Genomic DNA, 20,056 nt, shown 5'->3' on the forward strand with positions numbered 1-20,056 from the left:
AAGTATCAACACTTCTCTCTTAAAAAATAGGAACCAACGGTAGGCTATATATTCGTCAATCCAAGAGAATAGTAGTAGTAATGGGAGGCTATAGTTATATTTGAATTCGTAAGTTTAATGAATGTTTAAAGTTGCATTTAAAATAACGAAGAGGAAAAAGCCAATTTTTTAGTCGAAATATGAGCGTGATAGAAGCTTCCATCACACTGAATACAAGCAGATTTATTTTTTTTAAATCTCATCTTGAGGACAATGCTCGCTAGTATAAGACAAGTTAATCTAAATCTAGACATCCGCTCCCAACTCCATATAAAGAAAATAATCAGACGTATTTGGTTTAGAATGTTTAAAATGGTGGCTTCACTGTATGGTGTGTTTTCATAGGACATAGATCAGTGGTAAAAACCTTCGTTACGATAGACCAGGTCTACAATGGGCATTCCTCCTGTTTACAGCATTTGCCTCGGTTGGTTGCTTGATTCCGGATGTCCACAAGCCTCGAGTACCATGCATTTAACATCTTAACACGCCCTGTCTTTAGATGAGACACCGTGCTGGTACAAGGCCAGGTAAATCTTAACAGATTTATGTGGCCTAGTAAATTACTGATGTACAGTATAAAAAATCTGAAATAAATGTCTAAATGCTATTACAAGAGCAACTGCAGGTTCATTTTTCTGATATGGCATAAATTTCTTGAGTTTATTAGATTATTATCATACAAGAATGCAATACTGAAAAGTAGTTTTTACATGGCAACTGTTTATACACACACATATATATTATATAATGTATATTATGTATATATATATATATATATATATATATATATATATATATATATATATATATATGTATATATATATATATATATATATATATATATATATATACATATATACATATATATATACTGTATATATAATCAGTAAGCTTCTAAACGTCCTTTAATATCCAATTCGCTTCGAGGTAGAGCGAATTGGATATTAAGACGTTTGTAGCTTATTAAATTGTATATGAATCACAGTGATGTGAGAAAAAAGTCATATATATATATATATATATATATATATATATATATATATATATATATATATATATATATATATATATATATATATATATGGAGGAGAGAGATTAAAAGTTTGATTTAGGGTGTGCCGTTAAAGAGGACAAATCTGCAAGACAGTGTCAGTGAGTGGTGGCGGGCCTTGAAATTTGCAAAATTCAGTTTTAAGAAGTACCATCGATGATCGCTCTGTTAACTTGAAGAACAAGAGAGATTATTCAGTGTGAGATAGAATGTGAACACTCTTGAGTAATTTAGGCGAATAGTCTGATATATACGTTTATGTGAACGGATGAATAGTATAGCAGTTCTTTCGGGATACCCTGGGCAAAGTTAGCTACCCTAGGGTAGTTTGTTTCGTATGGGCATTGTTCATTAGGCAAGCTTATACTATTCAGCTCATATATGTAAAGCAGGCCCACTAGCTGATCCAGAAAAATTTCGGTATTAGTTTACAAGTTGCCAATACACGATATGAAATTGTAACCTACATTTTTGAAAAGACCCCCTCATCAAAGTACGACTTATAAGGTAAGACAACACCTGTCCCCCACCCCCTCCATAGCTAATGTGGCAAAATTGTAACCAGTAAACACCCCTAGGTTATGTGGTATTATTTTATATTGGCAACTTATAAAATTTTACCAAAATTTCATGGTGCCCACCAATTTTCATATACCTATATATATATATATATATATATATATATACATACATAGGTTACCTTTATTTTTCCCATTTGGCACGGTTACAGTTTCGTGTGCTGTGGGTTTCATCTGCCGATTTCCTAGCCGTGACCCACCACCAGGTGGCAGTGGAGTACCGGCTGAGAATCGTGGACGGATACGGGAAAAAATGGCGACCCAACCTGACGAGGCCACCTAACCGAACCCAGGACGGCGTGCCCTTACCTGGCCGGAGGGGCCCCCTGGACCCCCACAAAACCTAGGTCGTGACGAGAAAATAACGAAAACCGACCTAACCTAACATGGGGCGGCAAGCCCTTACCTGGCCAGGGCTTCCGCCCCGGACCCCCCAGAAGGGCGTGGAATTAGTAAATCTATAACTTTTCAAAATAGCGTGCCTCATTCAAGTCGGAATCGGCGACATTAGACCGCATTTTGGCGGGTGTTGAAACGCGGCTCTATACGGGGATATGCGTTTAATTAATTAGGGGAAAGCTTTAAAGGGCGGGGCGCGCTGCCTTCATCACTTGCCACAAGTCCCGCTGAAATCGCCAAGTAGGCCACTTTTCATTAGGTAAACCCAGCAATGAACACTCTACCGTGACACAAAAACGCCTAAATCCATAAAGGGTCACTGGATTCTTAGCCACAAATTCCTCGTGGAGTCGGATATGACACGGAAGACAAAGTAGCCATGTTAGCAACTCTTGGGTGGAAGAGACTGAGGAAGGTCGGGGCATTTTGGGTCGTTGGTCGAGTCAGCTGTTTGGGTGGAACTACTTGCCGTGGCGGAGGATCTCGTACGGCAGAATGAAAGTTAAGCGGCCGAGCACTCTGACTATAATCTACCCTCCCATTTTTGTATTTACTTTTTGTTATCTAAATCTCCAATATTATTTTGTCGTTTTTCGTCGGGGCACATGCCCAGATCGCCCCCCCCCCACAATCCGTTGGTGAGCAGGCCCACATCACGATAGGCATATTGGGCACAGGTGCATGACATAGGCCTAGGTTACATATACCAGCAGACCACAGAATAGCTTTTATTTGTATTTTATGATCAGTGTTAAAGTATGGTAAAATTACCTGGAATTGGACACTAATTGCTCAGTCATAACCCAACGTGACCTAGGTTACCATGACCTTGACAGGGAGCTTCCAGCCTGCCACACCCCACAAGTGTTTGCTATAGTTGACTTGAAAATTTTTTTTATACTAATATGCCAATTTCAGACTAAGACGAATTCTAATAAAAATCGATACCCACTTGTGTCTCCCTGTTGTGAGTGAAGGTGCCATTAAGGCTGGTAAGGTAACTTCCTATTCGGTGGCATGAAGAGGAGTAACCCTCTTGCTAGGCCGCAGCCCCAGAAGGACTGAGCCAAGAAGATAAGAAGAAAAGCATAAAAGCATTACATGTGGGAGATCTAAGGAGTCTGGTCACTGTTATGAGTAGGTGCGTTACTGCAAGACTCGAATCTCAACGTGCTCATAGGGTTAAAATTAGTAGGGGTGATATTTACAGTATTGGTTCCATGAAAATCCCTTATTAATATTGGTATTTCTAAGTAATAGCTCCTCACGGACTGTATGGAACGGTTCCATGAATACGAAAATCATTAGGGAGTCATATGTTCAAGAAGGGATTGGCTAAGGAAATCTATTATAAAAGGAACCATACTAAACTAACGTACCCTAACCTAGCCTAGTAGGCTAGGTTCAGCCGTAAGTCACTTTAGGCCGTAACATCCAAAACAATGTAAGACGTTATAGGGAAACTTTTGGTAAAAAGTGGTTTCCTTTACTAGGGGGCGCTGAGTAACATAGCCTAGTAGGCTGTTACTCAGTGCCCCCTAGTAAAAGAAACCACTTTTTATCAAAAGTTTCCCTATAACACTGCACGTGCACAGTAGCATTCCAGGATGGCCAGCATACAAAAACATAATCAGTTCTGAGGTTAATTACAGTCGACCGGCAAAAGTTAAAGCAAATTCTTGATAAGCAACCCAAATACTATAGGAAAAGTCAATTTTAAAGGAAATACCTAACGTGGAACTAATGCTTAGTTCTACCATAATACTGTATTAATGACAATATCTTTAGTAACCCATATAATGATATTTAGAAAAAAAGAGTTGGTTTTCATTTTGTTAGATTAGCCTCTCAAAGTTAGTGATATCTGTGATTGTGGGTGCATAAGCAGATGCTTTCGTATTAAGTGGAAGGTTTTAGACACATTCTGTCACTAAGAAGGGCAAAGGAACTTGGTTCCCCTTGTCTTGCCTATGCAAGGCAGAATTTCTCGATTGTAGAAGGGAACCAGTTATAGATGAGAACCATTTAGGCCTATACAAAGAACCAGTTATAGAAAAGAACCATCTAACCTAGGAGTACAGTAAGATGCTTGTCTTACCAATATAACCAACAGAATGTAAGCAACTGTAAATCCTGGGAAGGATTAAAGGATATGTGGAAGTTGAAAGTTTACCCTCATCAGCCTTAGCCAACCATAATTCTATACAAGATGAATCATTAGTCTTCAGTTTCTAGTGTCAGCTAAGTTCAAACCTGAGGCATTTTTTATTTTACTAGGCTAGGGCAAGGCTAGAATTGGTATTATGTACGCACCATAACCTATATAGGCCTCTTATAGAAGTCATAGGTCAGTACACATAGCCCGAATAGCACATAACCATTTGTGGGGCTATTTATAGATTAAGGAAGTAACATGAATGTATGGTAACTGTGATGTCAATACACTCCGGTAATACATAAGCTTCACTATAGAAAACTGTAGAAATAAACCAGCTTATTGACCTCCATTTTATTTGGTAGCTGATATTCTCTTTATGGGTTTTCTCTCATTCTTTTATTCTGTTGTATGGAGCTGTGTTTCCAGGATAATGACATTTTTCGATTGTTTCATGTATACTGGTGCACATTAGGAATGATAAGACAATGGCCAACATTCCATATCAAGTCTGTTATTCATTCAAAGGTTCCTGATGATTAAGAGTCTGGAATTGTAATCCAGATTTCTGGTTAAACTATGTTTATCTGTACAGATGGTAAAATGCTGTGTGTATCCGTATATTTATTTTTTATATGTAACAACGATGGTCTAGTGGAAATGATCTCCATGTTTAGAATTACATTCCAACACTGAGTCAGTCTCTGTAACTGCTGGCCCCTGTATAGGTATACTGAACAAAGATTCTGTGGTCTGATCTTTTGGGCAATGTGTAACCTGATAGGATTGGGACTTGCCATCTCAACCTTCTCATATATTATTGATATTTTTGATGCTATGGATATAATAGTAAAAATAATACCATATAGTTTGAATTATACAGGAGCCAGCCTCGTGTACAGATAGATATTAGTTGTGTTCAAAATCATGTTTATAGTGAGGCCAATTCTGAAATTTTAAAACATCGTGTTTTTTTTAAGTATAGAAGCCAATGGGACAGGCAACTCACTTCCCTTATGTAACTGTGCCTCAAGAAAAAAAAAAAGGGAGATGGATAAGGAAAAACTTTAGGCCAGTGGTGGATTTAGGGGGCGCTGAGCAGGCCATGGCCTAGGGCCCAGTGCCTGTGAGGGCCCAACACCTCAGCAAAAAAAAACTTAATAATAACTAAAAATATATAGAAATTAATTAATTTAATAATACAGTAATAATAATAATAATAATAATAATAATAATAATAATAATACTGTAACAATAATAATAATAATAATAATAATAATATAATAATAATAATAATAATAATAATAATAATAATAATAATAATAATAATAATAAAAATTAATTAATAAAAATATGTAAAATAATGATATGTTTAAAAATTTAGTTTCATTCTTCATGGGAATGAATAAAAAAATGTTGAATATATAAAAGTGAATAGATGGTAATTTACATAATATCTTTGCATTTTCTTACCTAAATATTACAGCAGATTTTTATTAATTACCAATTTGATTAAGTAAATAAAACGGGATATTAGCCTGAAAAAAAAGTTGGCAACTCCATATATGATTGCATGCTTCAGACTCGAGCGATATCCCAATTAGTCGAGTTAGGGACAAGTTCGCAACATGTACTGCACACCCATCTTGGTTATATGATCGAGCTACTCATGCTAGACAGACTCGATTTCCCATGTTCGTTCAATTTTACACTCACTTGTAGTCTGCATCAAATTCATCAATACACCTCTTCTATAAGGTAAAAAATATCAAGATACTCTTTCAAAAACACCAGTGTGATCTCAGATATGAAACTAATAAAGAATTACCTAAGAAACATCATGGGGCAGGACTGCTTGTCTTCACTCACCTTGTTGAGCATTGAACATGAGAAACTAAGGGAGGTTGATTACACTGATGTCATCAAACAGTTTGCAAGTCAGAAGGCTAAAAAAAAAATAATTTTCTATTATTGCATAGTGACTACTACTACTTCATTAAATTTTTTCACATTTTCTTAAAGTTTATGACTGACCAGTTTTTAGTTAAAATTGTTAATTTGGCCAATTTACAAGAAATAGAATATTGTTGAAAAATTAAAATTTTTATTACCACATTTGTCTCAAAAGTCAGTCTAGAGGTGCTCAGCTAGAAAATTAGGAGAAGCTTAGTTTCAGGATCAGTTATTTGGTTGTGGAAGAAATTTGTGAGAAGTATGTGAGAAATCAACTTAAAAATATCTGCACGTGTGCAGATTAGTGGAATCCAAACTGCAAACTCCAAAGTATGGTTAGCAATATGATTTGTACCCATGAGATGAACAACAACATAGTATTGCATGGCATGGCAGTGCCATCGCTTGCTGGCAGCCATCCAGAGGTGCCCAGTTAGAAAATAAATCCCGGAAGCCTAACCGCCCCCCCCTCAGCTGTAAGGGCCTTGTTTGCTTGCCCATAAATGAGAGAGCCCCCGAAGGTCACCGGCCACCGGCCTAGGGCCCTGCACACCCTAAATCCACCCCTGCTTTAGGCTTAATCCTAGAGGAAGCATTGGGTGTGCTTTTAAGAGAGTGGTATGGTATAAAATTAGGGAAAATGGAGTTACGACAAAAATTTCAAAGCAAATCAGTAGTAGGAAAGAAATAGTGTAATGATTTTGTGTATAATTGTCATGTTCATAACTGTTTTCCAGATGCACTATAAAGGCAAGGGCTTAACTCAAAGCTGTCGAGATGCCAAACAATAATAATGGGAATAACAAAAGTGACAGAGGTAGAGGAGGAGGAGGAGGATGGCGAGGCAGAGGGGGAGGAGGATGGCAAGGAAGAGGAGGAGGAGGCTGGCGTGGGAGAGGCAGTTGGAGAGGAAGAGGAGGCTGGCAAGGCCGAGGGGGCTGGAAGCGGGGCAGCAGCAATAACTTTCAAGGTATGTATTTTGCCTTCATTTTAAGCAGTTGTTTTGATATGTTCAGTGATTTAGTACTGTATTGTAATTTATCAGTGATGTACATTAGATAACATACAGCAGTTATGCATGTTTTGCAATCTACAGTATATATGTATGGCTTTTTTTTTTTTTTCAATTTCTTTCACTTTCTTAGGAGGCAGAATGATGCCAACCCCTTCTCCAGGAGGATCTTCACAAACAGCTGTGTTGATGGGTGGTGTATCTCAACCACAGATAACCACCATGTTGCCTAAAGTACCCACACCTTACAAAGGATGGCAGCTCTACATGAATGAGGGTAAGCAGTTTCAAGAACGTTTTGCCATGTAACTAAATACCAAATGGATGAAATATATTTTTGGAAGGGTTTAGAGAAGTCACTTGGTTTTTGCATTTAAGTATATTTTTTGTTGACTTAAGATATATGTTCCTTAAAGATAAAAGGTACCAGTAATTGTGAAATTAAGGTTGCCATATAAATCTATGGAAAACACTTACCAGAAAAATATCCTTTGGTTAGTAGAGTTGCATGAATTTTTTGCTGTGAGAGAGCAAGCTGTCAGTTGCAAAATCACCTGCAGTGCCAAGGCATCTTTAGCATCTCATAAGTAAAGAAAGGAAGCCAAGTATGACAAACCTGGAAAATCCTGATGTTCTGCAAATAGTTGAGAACACAAGCAAGGCACACACAAAGCACATGAGGATTTGTAAATAACAATTTGTGTATTAGGACAAGTTCAAGCTGTATTCATTGTAACTCTGATGTTTACTGGATAGGTTGTTGCATATTTTCAGGTTACAGTGAACACTCTGAGACAGTAGCATATATCAAGGCATTTGAAGATTATTTCAAAAGACATCGTCACACAATGCAACGACCAGAGATAGAAGAGAGACGTTCATATTCGGTGAATCTCAAGGTCTTTTTAGAAGATGAGCCTTTGAAAGATAAGATCAGTGACTTATCTGAATTAATTAATAATTCGCCAGCAAGAATGATTAGCTGCCTGGGACTTGCTCTGCATCAGGTATGGAACTGCTTTGTCATTATTTGTTTATGTTGTTCATTAGACTCCATGTACATAGTTTGCATGATTGTTGTGCTTTATGTCAAACGTTTCTGTTGTCAAAATATCACAACTAATGAGGTTTTTAAAGAGTAGTTGTCATAGGACATTACAATTTTGCTTTGTTTATTTTTGTTTGCTTTGCAAGTAAGAGACATTAATTTCCCTTTTGTTTTTTTTTACAGTAGTTGTTTATCGGTCTTTTCTGGTCATCTGTTAAGTGAACTTGTCTTGAAATGTTAGTGATTAACTTTTTTATTGTAATCCAGCTCTTGACTAAAGAAATAGAAAATGAACTAAAGGAAGAAGCTAAAGAAGTGTTAGCTGGGAGTGGTGAAGAGGTAAATGAAGCAACCCTAAATGCTGCAGTTCCTGAGACCTCACTGCCTGTCATACATACTCGTTTGGTTAATTTGATGAAGATCACTCAACTGAAAAATCTGAAAGCAAAATATTATGGTAAGGCAATTTTGTATCTTTCTAGCAAAGTTTCTGTTCAGTTTGCCTGAGCAACCTTTGTGATATTGTTGCAAAGGTTTAGGCAGTGTTTTCTGTTAGTTCTGATTGTCTGTTAATTAACATTACACATGACATTTTTATCCGTGATAACTGGATTTTGTTCATCAAAAATTAGTGTTACTTATTTTTCATAAGAATTAGTCTTACTTAACTGAAAAAACTATAAGATTATTTTCATTCACCACTGATACTTGGACAGTCTTTATTATTATATTAAACCCAACCTGTTATATGCAAGTTTAAGACAAAGAGTGTCTTGTGAGTCCCTTAGAAGAGACTTGACAATGCCAGAAGGACCAAGAGGTGGACCAAAAATCATTCAGTGCAGTAAGGCCACTTATGTAGAGTTTTATGTGGCATATCTTCTGGTGAAACCACATCGCCTTTGGTTGAAGGTGCTAATCTTCGTCGAAGATTTGCTATTTTGGGTTGAAAAGACTTGTCTTTGGTTAAAAGTGTACTGTTCTCTTTTGCAGATGTGCTGTCTTGGTCACAGCTGTGCTGTATTCAATATACACAGTGTGTCTAATTGAAGGTGTGCTATTCTTGGTCAAAGATGCGCTATTTTAAGTTGCTAAAGCTGGTCTTTGGTTGAAGATATGCTATTTATAGTTAGAAGTGTACTATTTTTGTTCAGAAGTTTGTCTTAGGATGAACACGTTCTTAAATAGAAGGTGAAAATTGAAGGAAGGTAACTTTAAAGAAGCTGGACAAGCAAGTAAAAAGAGACAAAAGGAAGCTGCAAAAACCCTTGAGTACCATCAACAGTATGACTTACAAGGCACACTTCATGGCATTGCTAGTTTCATTTATTCTGTCTTTAATTGATATGCCACTCTTGCTTTGGTACCTTCAAAAGTTATATATCTGTTGTCAAGTAGAGTTAAATTTTTGTGGTAGTCAAGAGCACCAAGGAGCATAGACATTATTCTTGCTGTGTGAAACTAGCGGGTATTTCCACTTATATAAATATTTTTAAAATTTTGTCAGTGTAGCAAATCGTACAAACCATAGTATTAGATCATTTCTGATTTTTCTCATTATTGATTGCCATTTGCTAGTATTTTCTCCAGTAAATATGGAATTCTTTTTCTGGCTTAGAAGCATTCAGAAGCCATTAATTTAGTTTATACTTTACAAACCATTTAATTTTGCTTCTAATAGGGACTGGCCTTTTGCAGAAATGGACTAGAGTTAAAATACATACAGAAGAATTGTGCATATACTATGGAATAATGTTTTTGACATCTTTTATATATACTGTAATTACAGTTCACAAAACACTAATCTTTTCAGGAAAGTTGGTGAGCATAAAAGGAACAGTAGTACGAGTAAGCAGTATCAAACCTCTGTGTACAAGGTTAGCTTTTACATGCTTAAGTTGCAGCCAAGTACAGGCCCTAATATTGATTGAGGGCCGTTATGCAATGCCCACATCATGTCCTGTTCAGAACTGCAGGAGTCGATCATTTGCCCCGGACCGCTCTCACAAGCTTACTGAGACTGTAGACTGGCAGAGTTTTAGAATTCAAGAAATCATTAGTGATGATCAGGTACTGATATAGTGCATGACAGTTTGTGCCAACCAGTATTTGCCCATTGAGATTTTTATTCCATGAAAATGTTTCTTGTTTATATTACAGTTTCCATTACTTCTGACAATGAAAGTCCTACTCCCTTTTTTTTTTTTATTGAAATAGTCAAGTTCTCATAATATTTACATCATCTTTTCTCAAATGGTTTAACTAGCTGTACATTTGGGCTGCCTGCCATTATGACTGATAATAAAAGAAAATATTGTTAAATCCAGCCAACATTTAGTATGTAAAAGAGGGGTTTACATTCCAAGTGATTATAACCAACTCATGGCATAGACCAAGATTATTTTTTGGCTCTTAATGTAATTGAATGTTCTGTATATAATATGGAATGTCAAACAATACAAGAGCAACAGTATGGAATATTAAGAAAGTATTCTTGACATACCATATGCAGTGTCTAATTTATGCTGAATTGTATACAGAATTCCCTCCCCTCACAGAGTGATGAGGTTATTTGTCACCAGAGTTGAACATTGCCACCTCCTCTGATAATGGGATTTGGCAAGTCTGTGTGCATTATTAAATAACATTGGCAACTTGTGCTTTTACACTCTTGATTTTGATGTGACAGCTGCATTACAGTACTGTACACTTACACAACTCATGGCAGATATTTGGAATGTATGCTACTCTGAAAATACTTAAATGCAATTACAGTTATGCTTACTGTTTTAAAAAATCCCAATTCAGTTGCTGTACTGAATAGCGCACAGTATTCACTGAGTGACTCAGATATTTTCAATCTTCTGAATTTTCAGGTAATGGCTTAATGATCAGAAGTAAGGTATTTTCACTTTAAAATTCTCATTGTAAAGAAAATATTTTAAATGATCTGTCTTATGTGAAAAATATTGTGTAAGTAAGAAGTAAATTGTAAGTAAAACAGTTGCATTCCTGTCATGAAGGACATGGAAATGAATATTAATTGGCTTTGCTTTCCAGAGAGAAGGGGGCCGTGTGCCACGCACAGTTGAGTGTGAAGTTAGAGAGGACTTGGTAGACTCATGTGTTCCTGGAGATATGATAACAGTGACTGGTATTGTGAAGGTATTTGGCTGGTTTTTGCAGTTACTTTAACTATATTATCAAAGGATTCCAATTTCAGCATCATATCCATTAATCGTATATAAGATAAATGATAGTTGTAAGGTCACTGCAAGAATCTAAAATTATAAGGTAATCAGAACAATATTTTATAATTATAAATATATGACAGGCTAACCAGACCATTAAGCCATGATTTTAGACTCATCTAGCTGGTCTGAAGGAAGTGAAAATTAAATGGATAAAATTGGAAATCTGTCAGGTTGATGGAAAGAGTGAAGGCAATTGTGCAAGAAGTAAAAGGCTGAAGGTTATTACAAACTGGATGTGCATGTGACAGTGTCACAACCTCTATACATTGTAATACATTTAAGGTTATGATACTTTTGCAGGTTAGTCAACTTCAAGAAGGTTCAAAAAATAACAGGGATAAATGTATGTTTTCTCTTTATGTTTATGCTTCATCAGTCACCAACTGTAAAGCTGGAAGTGATTCTGCATCAGCAGCTGGGATTGAGTTCAGCATTAAGGATTATTATGCAATACAGGTAATTTACGGGATGTGTGAATTTCCTCATACAATCCCTTCTGTAATTTTGAAGTGCTTCTTTGTAATTTGAAGTGCTTCTTTGTATGTGGAATTTATTTAGATGTCAATTGAATACTACATTATTCCTGTAATTATCCTTTTACACGACCAAAAGCACAAAATACTTTATGTGGACTCCATGTTCTAGGAAATTCAGGCAGAGCCACAGTTATTCAAGCTAATCATAGCATCTCTGTGTCCCCGAATATGTGGTCATGAGCTTGTTAAGGCTGGACTCGTGTTATGTTTGTTTGGAGGCTGTTCTAGAGGTGGTTCCGATAGAGTGCCAATTCGAGGAGATCCCCACATATTGGTTGTAGGAGATCCGGGACTGGGAAAGAGTCAAATGCTCCAGGCCTGTGCTAATGTTGCACCTAGAGGTAATTCTGTCACATTATTAATTTTAATGCTCGTCACAAAATTACTTTGACAAGAATTTTTGTTTTTGATGATGCATCTGTATAGTTTTTTAATGGTAATTTTCATTTATTCTCATTAAATTATAGTAAGATTATTCTTAAATACCTAGTTACTGTTAATTGGTTGTAATTAAATGATTTGTATGGTTCATTTATTTTAGTATTCTGTTCATGTATCTTATGTGGTTATGTCTGGTTCCCTTACAAACAGTACACAGTATGCAATTTTGGTATTCATTTTTTATAATCTACTTTTCCATTTTCCAGGGGTCTATGTTTGTGGTAGCACAACTACCACATCTGGGTTAACGGTTACCTTGAGCCGAGAAGGTGGGGGCTCAGGAGATTATGCTTTAGAAGGAGGCGCACTTGTTTTAGCTGACCAGGGTGTATGCTGTATTGATGAGTTTGACAAGATGGGCAACCAACATCAGGTTAGTGTAGAAGGCTTTGTAAAATTGGAAAGTATATTCATTATTTCTCATCCTTGTTTTTCTTTAATGCCATAATGATGGAAGTTTGTGTAAAGTTGGAGATGGATTATGTTGTCAGAGGGGGACAATCACTAGAGGAGTTTTAATATTTTTGTCACATTGGTGTTATGTTAGATTTTTAGATTAGAATTTAGAGGCAGTATGGAAAGTGTAACAGCTGCCTGGACAGAGTGATAAGAAATGGCTGGATTGTGGTAAATAAGAGCATCCCGTTTGTAATTGATAAATTCCCCTGGCTCTAGGGGATGCACAAGGCCTCTATGCACATTTTCACGAATATCTAATTGAGAGTCATACCTAGTAGCAACTCCATGTAGTTTCTTGGGTGTAAGAATGCTTTACTCTAGGAGTATGTCGATCACTTACTGTAGTGGGAATCTCCCATTTGTGCTCAGGAGAAGCAGATCCTATTGGTAAAGAGGGAAAAAGTTATCATTTCCTTTTACAACCTGTGCTTCTGTTTGTAACTTTCAGTGGAGATATGAATACTGTACTTAGAAAGAGAATGAAGACTGGAAAACTGTGAATTACAGAGTTTCATGGCTGCCATATTGTTGGCAGATTTTATCACAAATGAGGTAGTAGAGGGATGGGGCTGGAAAATAGACTGAGATGGTTTGGCCATACTATGCGAATGGGAGACAGACAATCTTTATGTATGGAACTGACAGGATACCGTCAGGAAGACTGAAATCATGGGGAAACGGTTAAGTGCAATGCATCAAATACAGTAAAATATTATGGAATGAATTTATCAGTTTTTAATTTTGTAAAGGGATAAAGTGCCATATAAACATGACTAATGATGATATTCTTCTCTAATTTTTCTTTTTTTTTCAGATAAGAGACTTTCCAGATGAAGGTTAGCTCATTCTGATTAACAATAAATCATTTTTAAGGAGTCTTAGATTGTTTGACAGTTTTTTTGCTCTTTTATGCTAAAACTGATGCTGTATAATGACTCAATTCTTAGTCTCACAGTTATAGTGTATTATATTAATATTTTTGTGTCATTTTGCAGTCTTTTTTTACATGAAGTGTAGTTTCCTCACCTTGAAGGCTCAGTTTTATTTTGATAAGGATATTCAGTGCTTGCCTTACATAATTTGCATTATCAGAATATGGAAAGTATGCCATTAGCAGTAAGAAGCTAGGGAAAATAAGCAGTCAGCTATGGGTTTTAACAAGAGTTCAGAGTACAGCACTACGTAAATTTGATGATCCATCTTAGATTATTACCCTGTGCTCATTTTACATTTATCAGATTTCTCAGAGGTATGTCAAAAGGGTAAGACACTTGAGTGTGGGACCTAGTTTGAAAATTATTGCCCCCATAATTTGTGGCTACAGAAAAAGTCTTATATAACATTGTCTTTTTAATTATGTTTTTCTTTTGAACTTACAAGTTTTATCTTGGCAGGCACTTCTTGAAGCTATGGAGCAGCAGAGTATCAGTATTGCAAAAGCTGGTATTGTATGTTCTCTTCCTGCTCGGACATCTATTTTAGCAGCAGCAAACCCTGTTGGTGGTCACTACAACAAAGCCAAGACTGTTTCTGAGAACCTCAAAATGAATAGTGCACTTCTATCAAGATTTGACTTGGTTTTTATTCTTTTAGATAAGCCAAATGAGGTAAGCAGCTATTTAGTTTGGTGGTGTGGGAAAGAAATGCTTTAGACTTTATACAATACCTAAAAGTACAGTAGGATAGACTCTAAAGATTGTATGAAATTGTTAGGTATAATTGATTTTTCTTACATATTGGAATTTGAAGGTTTATTGTGTGATTAACATTTCATTTCAGGAGTTAGATTGTCTGTTGTCAGAGCATGTAATGGCACTCCATAGTAGTACAGGAGAAAAGGTACCCAAACTACCAGGTGGCATAAGAGTACGCCGTGAAGATTTGCTAAATGCTTCAACTGTCATTGATAGAGATAAGCCTCTGAGGTAAGCGCTGCCCTTCATTTTCTTAGCTGTGCAAAAGTACTCCATCCAGAGACAGTAGTACCACAGTGCTTAGTGCTTATATTAAATAAACTCTTGCCCAGTGCATACTAAATGAATTCATAAGTAGTAAGGAATTTTTGTTGCCCATATGCTGATGCCTTTTGTTGTTGGTGTGAATATAACTGCATAGTGCCCTAGATTTTATCATGCCATATTTCATTGGTCCTTATGTAAGTAGAAAAGCTTGTGTAATATGCTTAGCTGGAAAACTATGCAGTCAGTCAACAATTTTAGTTTGAATGTAAGTTTTTTTTAAAGAAACTGAAAGTGCTTAAGGCTATTTTCTAGGATTATGTTGAGAAGTGAAGCTCATTTTATGGGAAGACAATTAAGTTTGTAAGCTAATCATTCTGATGCTTAACTGACTCCTTATTTACAGTGAAAGACTCAAGTACCAAAGTGAAGAACCACTGGATCCTATCCCTCATCAGCTTCTTCGTAAATACATTTGCTATGCCAGAAAATACGTCCAGCCACGACTTACTAAAGAAGCTGCAAAAGTCATTCAACAGTTTTACCTTGATCTTCGTCAAAAGCATCAGAATACAAACTCCACTCCAATTACTACAAGACAGTTGGAATCTTTAATTCGTCTTACTGAGGTATTGATTTTTTTTGCAATCTTGGAGTCAAGGAGGTGTTCTTATAGTTTATTCTTTGAAACAAAACTTTTCATAAATTCATTTGTCCTTTGTTTATCAGTATCATAAGAATGATTAGTTTAGCATGCAAAAAAATGTAATACCCTTATGTAGTAAAAACAGCAAAGGAAAGAGAATGGCATTGATAGAAAAATCGTGGTGAAAATAACAGATCAGTCAGTAGTAAGAAACAAAACATTAAAAATAGATTTACAATACAGTATACTCTTATACACAGCAGTTGAGAAAAAGATAAAAAACCAAGGCTATGTTGCTTGGAGCTGCTCCTCTTGAACTTGAGACACTAAAGTCCTTACTGCTGCTTGTTGACTTCAACAGTTTTAATATAAAGAAAATGAAAAGAGGCGAGGCAAGGATCTTTTTTAGGCTGGGTTAGGTTAGAATAAATTATGATTATTAATATCAGCACTTGTGATCACTCCCACACCAACCTCAGACTACCACTACCACTGGAACCTGGCAGTGTTACATTCCAGTGCTTTGACAGTACAGCATGTGGAAACTGATGACTACAAATTGAGATATTTCTTATTTTTCTTAGCTAGCTTAGAATTTAAATTGTTGTACAGCAGTAAATTCATTTGGTTTCCTCTGCTGTCAAACAGGCCAGAGCAAGGTGTGAGCTACGTGAAGAGGCAACAGAAGACGATGCACGTGATGTGGTGGAGGTGATGCGCTTTTCAATGATGGACACCTTTTCAGATGAATTTGGGCTCTTGGACTTCCAAAGGTCTCAGCATGGGTCAGGGTCAAGTAACAGGGGCCAGGTGAGTTAGACACCAAGATACTTAATGCCAATTAAAGCAGTGTAAAACTAATAGCAAACATTTGTCGGAGTAGTTTTTGAACTCAAAGGATCTAGGTAGCAAATATCAGATGAGATTTAATCTGGTCCAGGTAGAAATATGAATTCTTATCTAATAGTACCAAATACAGAAGCTTTTGTTATTGACCATTAGTTTCATAGGACTGTTTGGTCACATTTCTATGCTCATAAGGTTCATCCAAAGAATTTATTCTGAAATGAGAGGTGAAATCTGAGCAAGGTAAAGTGAAAGAAGTTGGGCAGGTAATGGAAAAGAGATCTATGGGGGCTGATGAAAGTGGAAGGCAGAAATCAGTAAAGCTGGGCCAAAGAGATTTTTCAAAGAATCTTTGACATCATTTACATTGCACACTTAAAGTTGTACGTCCCCCGCAGGGTCAGTAGAGCAGAACTTACAGTAATTTCATAAGTTGCCAATGATTTAACATTCTGTATAAAAAATTTGATGATGAGTCTTAAGGAATCATAGAGAAAATATGGTTCAAAGAGGAAATAGTGCCCAATTCAGTATACAGTACTGATAAAATTTTTTGTATTCTTTGCAGTATTACGAGGTGAGATGTTTAAATTATTTGATAATTTTGAGATTTTTATTTTTTTCAAATCAATAAATCTCATTTTTATGAAGATGTCTGATACTATCACTATAAAATCTTGCATTATGGATTACCATGGAGGATTCCCTTCATATTAAGTCTCAGATTCTGAAAAAGTATTAATTATTTTTTCAGATGAAGAAGTTTGTTGCAGCTCTACAGAGGATGTCGGATAACACTTACAAATCTACATATAGCTTGGATGAATTGAGGCAGTTGGCCCGACAACTGAAAATACAATTTAATGATTTTAGAGACTTTGTTGAAAGTTTAAATCACCAAGGGTACTTGCTGAAGAAAGGTTCTAATATATATCAACTTATGACTGCAAATTGTTGATGACTAATTTTGAATTTTCCCTTAAGATTACTTGATTTTGTTGATGTATGAATGTAGTGTATAGTTAGGTGTAAATACTGTAATTGTTTTGTACAAATATACAAACCTCTTCCAAACCACAGCTGTTACTTCAGTATTTCAAAAGGTAGATCAGCTGAAGATTTTTGTAAAAAGGATCTGAAATTTCAGGAATGTGTGAAAGGCCTATTTTTCTTATTTAGCCAGGAAGTTTCATGTTTCAATCTTCCAGTGTTATTATGTCCTTAACTAATAATTTGATAACACAATAACCATTAATTTATCTTTCTACCCTCAGGATTATTTAATTTATAGATTCATTTGACCTGGAGAATGCTCTTTTGACTCATTTCATTCCATTGCTTTATATGGTATATTGTTTTAATGTCTTTATTCCCCTTAAATAGTATGTGGCATGCCCTAAGTTGTCTGTTTTAATTGTAGCTTCTCATTTTTATTATACTGTACTTCTCTTCATGTTATTTGCATTTCCATGACCTATTTCAAAGAAACTTTAAGCAATCTTCAGTTCTGCATAACTCAGGGCAGGATATTTTATATTGTGTTTTACATACAGGGTATTCCAGATTTTTGTTCTGGTCATCAGTTTGACTGTCTGGAAGTCATAAATTCCTTAGAGAGGGAACCTTCAATATGAAATTTCATTATGGAATGAATGCCAGCAAGATCACATTACAATTTGTGAAGCCCCATAAAGTTCCAGTTAAACACTAAAGAGGGGACAAGTGGTGAGCATATCTGTTAAAATATTCTCTTAACATTTGCCTTTGTCAAACATATCTGGTGTAAATGGGTTATCAGTTGACATCTCTCATACCAAAAATTGACACTTCCTCATAATCAGCATGACAATCCAGTTACAAGGACCTATTGTATGTTATTATAGAGGCACTACTCAATGAATGTTATTATTGCCTTCTGACTAAGCAACTCTGTCAGGGAGGACTTTGCCTTCATTGAATGCATGAGGTATGAGCTGTAACTAGATCACCCCGGTTCAGTTTAAACTTATTCAGGTTTGAAACCTGTCACTTTAGAAAGGATATTTTACTGTTGAGATTTTGTGCACTAGAACTTTGATCATTTTTTTTTTATCAATCCAGTTGTGGCATATACAGTAAAAGGAGAGATAGATGACTGATTGCCTAACCACCCAATGACTAACTATATGAAGAAGCTTCCACCCACATGCAGGGTAATTCTTATAGCATCACTTATGTGACTAACAGACTGCTGCTAATTGACTCCTCTGTCCTCAGCTAGGGTATGTAGATTTTTCACTGTAACCCCACACAATTTATATGCTAAAAACAAAATTCACCAGACATCTGTTAATATTATTATTATTTTTTTTTTTTTACCTCAGTCATCCTATTTGACCGGGTGGTATTTTCAGTGTGGGGTTCCGGGTTGCATCCTGCCCCCTTAGGAGTCAATCACTTTTCTCACAATCTGCGGTGTTTCTAATAGCACACTCTTCTGCATGAGTTCTGGAGCTACTACGGCATCTAGTTTTTCCAGGTTCCTTTTCAAGGATCTTGTGATCGTGCCCAGTGTTCCTGTGATTATGGGTATAATTTCCACTGGCATATCCCATATCATTCTTATTTGTATTTTCAGGTCTTGGATGCTTATCAATATTTTCTCTTTCTTTCTCATCTACCCTGGTGTCCAATGGCATTGCAACATCAGTGAATGATACTTTCTTCCTGATTTTGTCAATCAGTGTCAAGTCTGGTCTGGTGGCACATATCACCCTGTCTGTTCTGATACCATTGTCCCAGAGGATCTTTGCCTGATCATTTACTGCCACTCTCTCAGGTTGGTGTTCGTACCACTATTACTGCAAGCTAGCTGGTGTTTCTTGCACAGGCTGCAGTGGAGGACTTTTGGTACTGAATCATGCCTCTTTTTGCATTGGTTCTGTGCAAGGCCCGGACATTCACTTCCTCTGTGGTTTATGGTCTCGTCTATCATATTGCATTTCCTGCATTTGGGTGATACGTGATTTCGATCTATATTGTTCTTTGGACATATCTGGTCTCAGTGCCTAATCTTGTGCGGATGTTAGCATTCCTTCTGTTTCCTTCTTGAGTTCTCCCCTCTGTAGCCACTGCCATGTTTCGTCGTTGGCCAGTTCTTTAGTCTGCCTCGTATACTGTCTGTGTATTGGTTTGCTGTGCCATTCCTCCGTTCTGTTTTTCATTCTCCCGTCTGTATATTTCTGGGTCTTTGTCTACTTTTATGAGTCCTTCACTGGTTTTCAGGTAGTGCTCTAATCTCGATGTTGACGCAGTCCTCTATAATTAGTAGACCTCTCCCCCCTTCATTTTGTGTTATGTATAGTCTGTCTGTATTTGCTCTTGGGTGTACTGTAGTGCTTTGAGTATTGTCTTGTGTTTCCTAGTTTTCTGGTCTATGTTGCGGAGTTCAGCCTTCGTCCACTCCACTACTCCCTTGTTGTATCTGATTACTGGTACTGCCCATGTGTTTATGTCTTTCATCATGTTCCTGGCATTGAGTCTTGACTTGAGTATTGTCTCAGGTCTCTGCATATACAGGGAGTCCCCAGGTTACAACAGGTTTGGCTTACGATGTTCCGAGCTTATGACGCTTCTCAAATATATTCTTCAGAAATTATTTCCTGGTTTATGACACATGTTCTGGGGTTACGACGCTGA

At 36.5% G+C, this 20,056-nt stretch overlaps 1 protein-coding gene across 2 annotated transcripts; it reads left to right on the forward strand.

Moving 5' to 3' along the window:
* Positions 1-1,190: 1,190 nt before the first annotated feature.
* Positions 1,191-18,509, forward strand: LOC136841593 (DNA helicase MCM8-like). 2 transcript variants are annotated; one of them, XM_067108660.1, is made up of 15 exons: positions 1,191-1,292; positions 6,916-7,148; positions 7,324-7,467; positions 7,965-8,197; positions 8,506-8,695; positions 10,052-10,308; positions 11,299-11,403; positions 11,793-11,948; positions 12,138-12,369; positions 12,676-12,842; positions 14,323-14,535; positions 14,708-14,853; positions 15,293-15,515; positions 16,181-16,342; positions 17,133-18,509. In XM_067108660.1, the coding sequence occupies exons 2-15, from the start codon at positions 6,956-6,958 to the stop codon at positions 17,334-17,336; spliced, it is 2,625 nt and encodes an 874-aa protein (XP_066964761.1). In that variant the 5' UTR covers positions 1,191-1,292; positions 6,916-6,955; the 3' UTR covers positions 17,337-18,509. The 2 variants fall into 2 exon arrangements, with proteins under 2 accessions (XP_066964761.1, XP_066964762.1); XM_067108661.1 differs by lacking the exon at positions 1,191-1,292 and adding an exon at positions 1,490-1,600.
* Positions 18,510-20,056: the final 1,547 nt, after the last annotated feature.

The sequence above is a fragment of the Macrobrachium rosenbergii genome, chromosome 9 (assembly GCF_040412425.1).
Source record: "Macrobrachium rosenbergii isolate ZJJX-2024 chromosome 9, ASM4041242v1, whole genome shotgun sequence".
Classification (NCBI taxonomy): Eukaryota; Metazoa; Arthropoda; class Malacostraca; order Decapoda; family Palaemonidae; genus Macrobrachium; species Macrobrachium rosenbergii.

Coding starts and splice junctions, on each gene's coding strand:
- LOC136841593 (XM_067108660.1), top strand. CDS start 6,956: ATGCCAAACAATAATAATGGGAATAACAAAAGTGACAGAGGTAGAGGA. Junction 8,696..10,051: donor TCTGAAAGCAAAATATTATG/GTAAGGCAATTT, acceptor TAATCTTTTCAG/GAAAGTTGGTGAGCATAAAA. Junction 12,843..14,322: donor AGATGGGCAACCAACATCAG/GTTAGTGTAGAA, acceptor TTATCTTGGCAG/GCACTTCTTGAAGCTATGGA.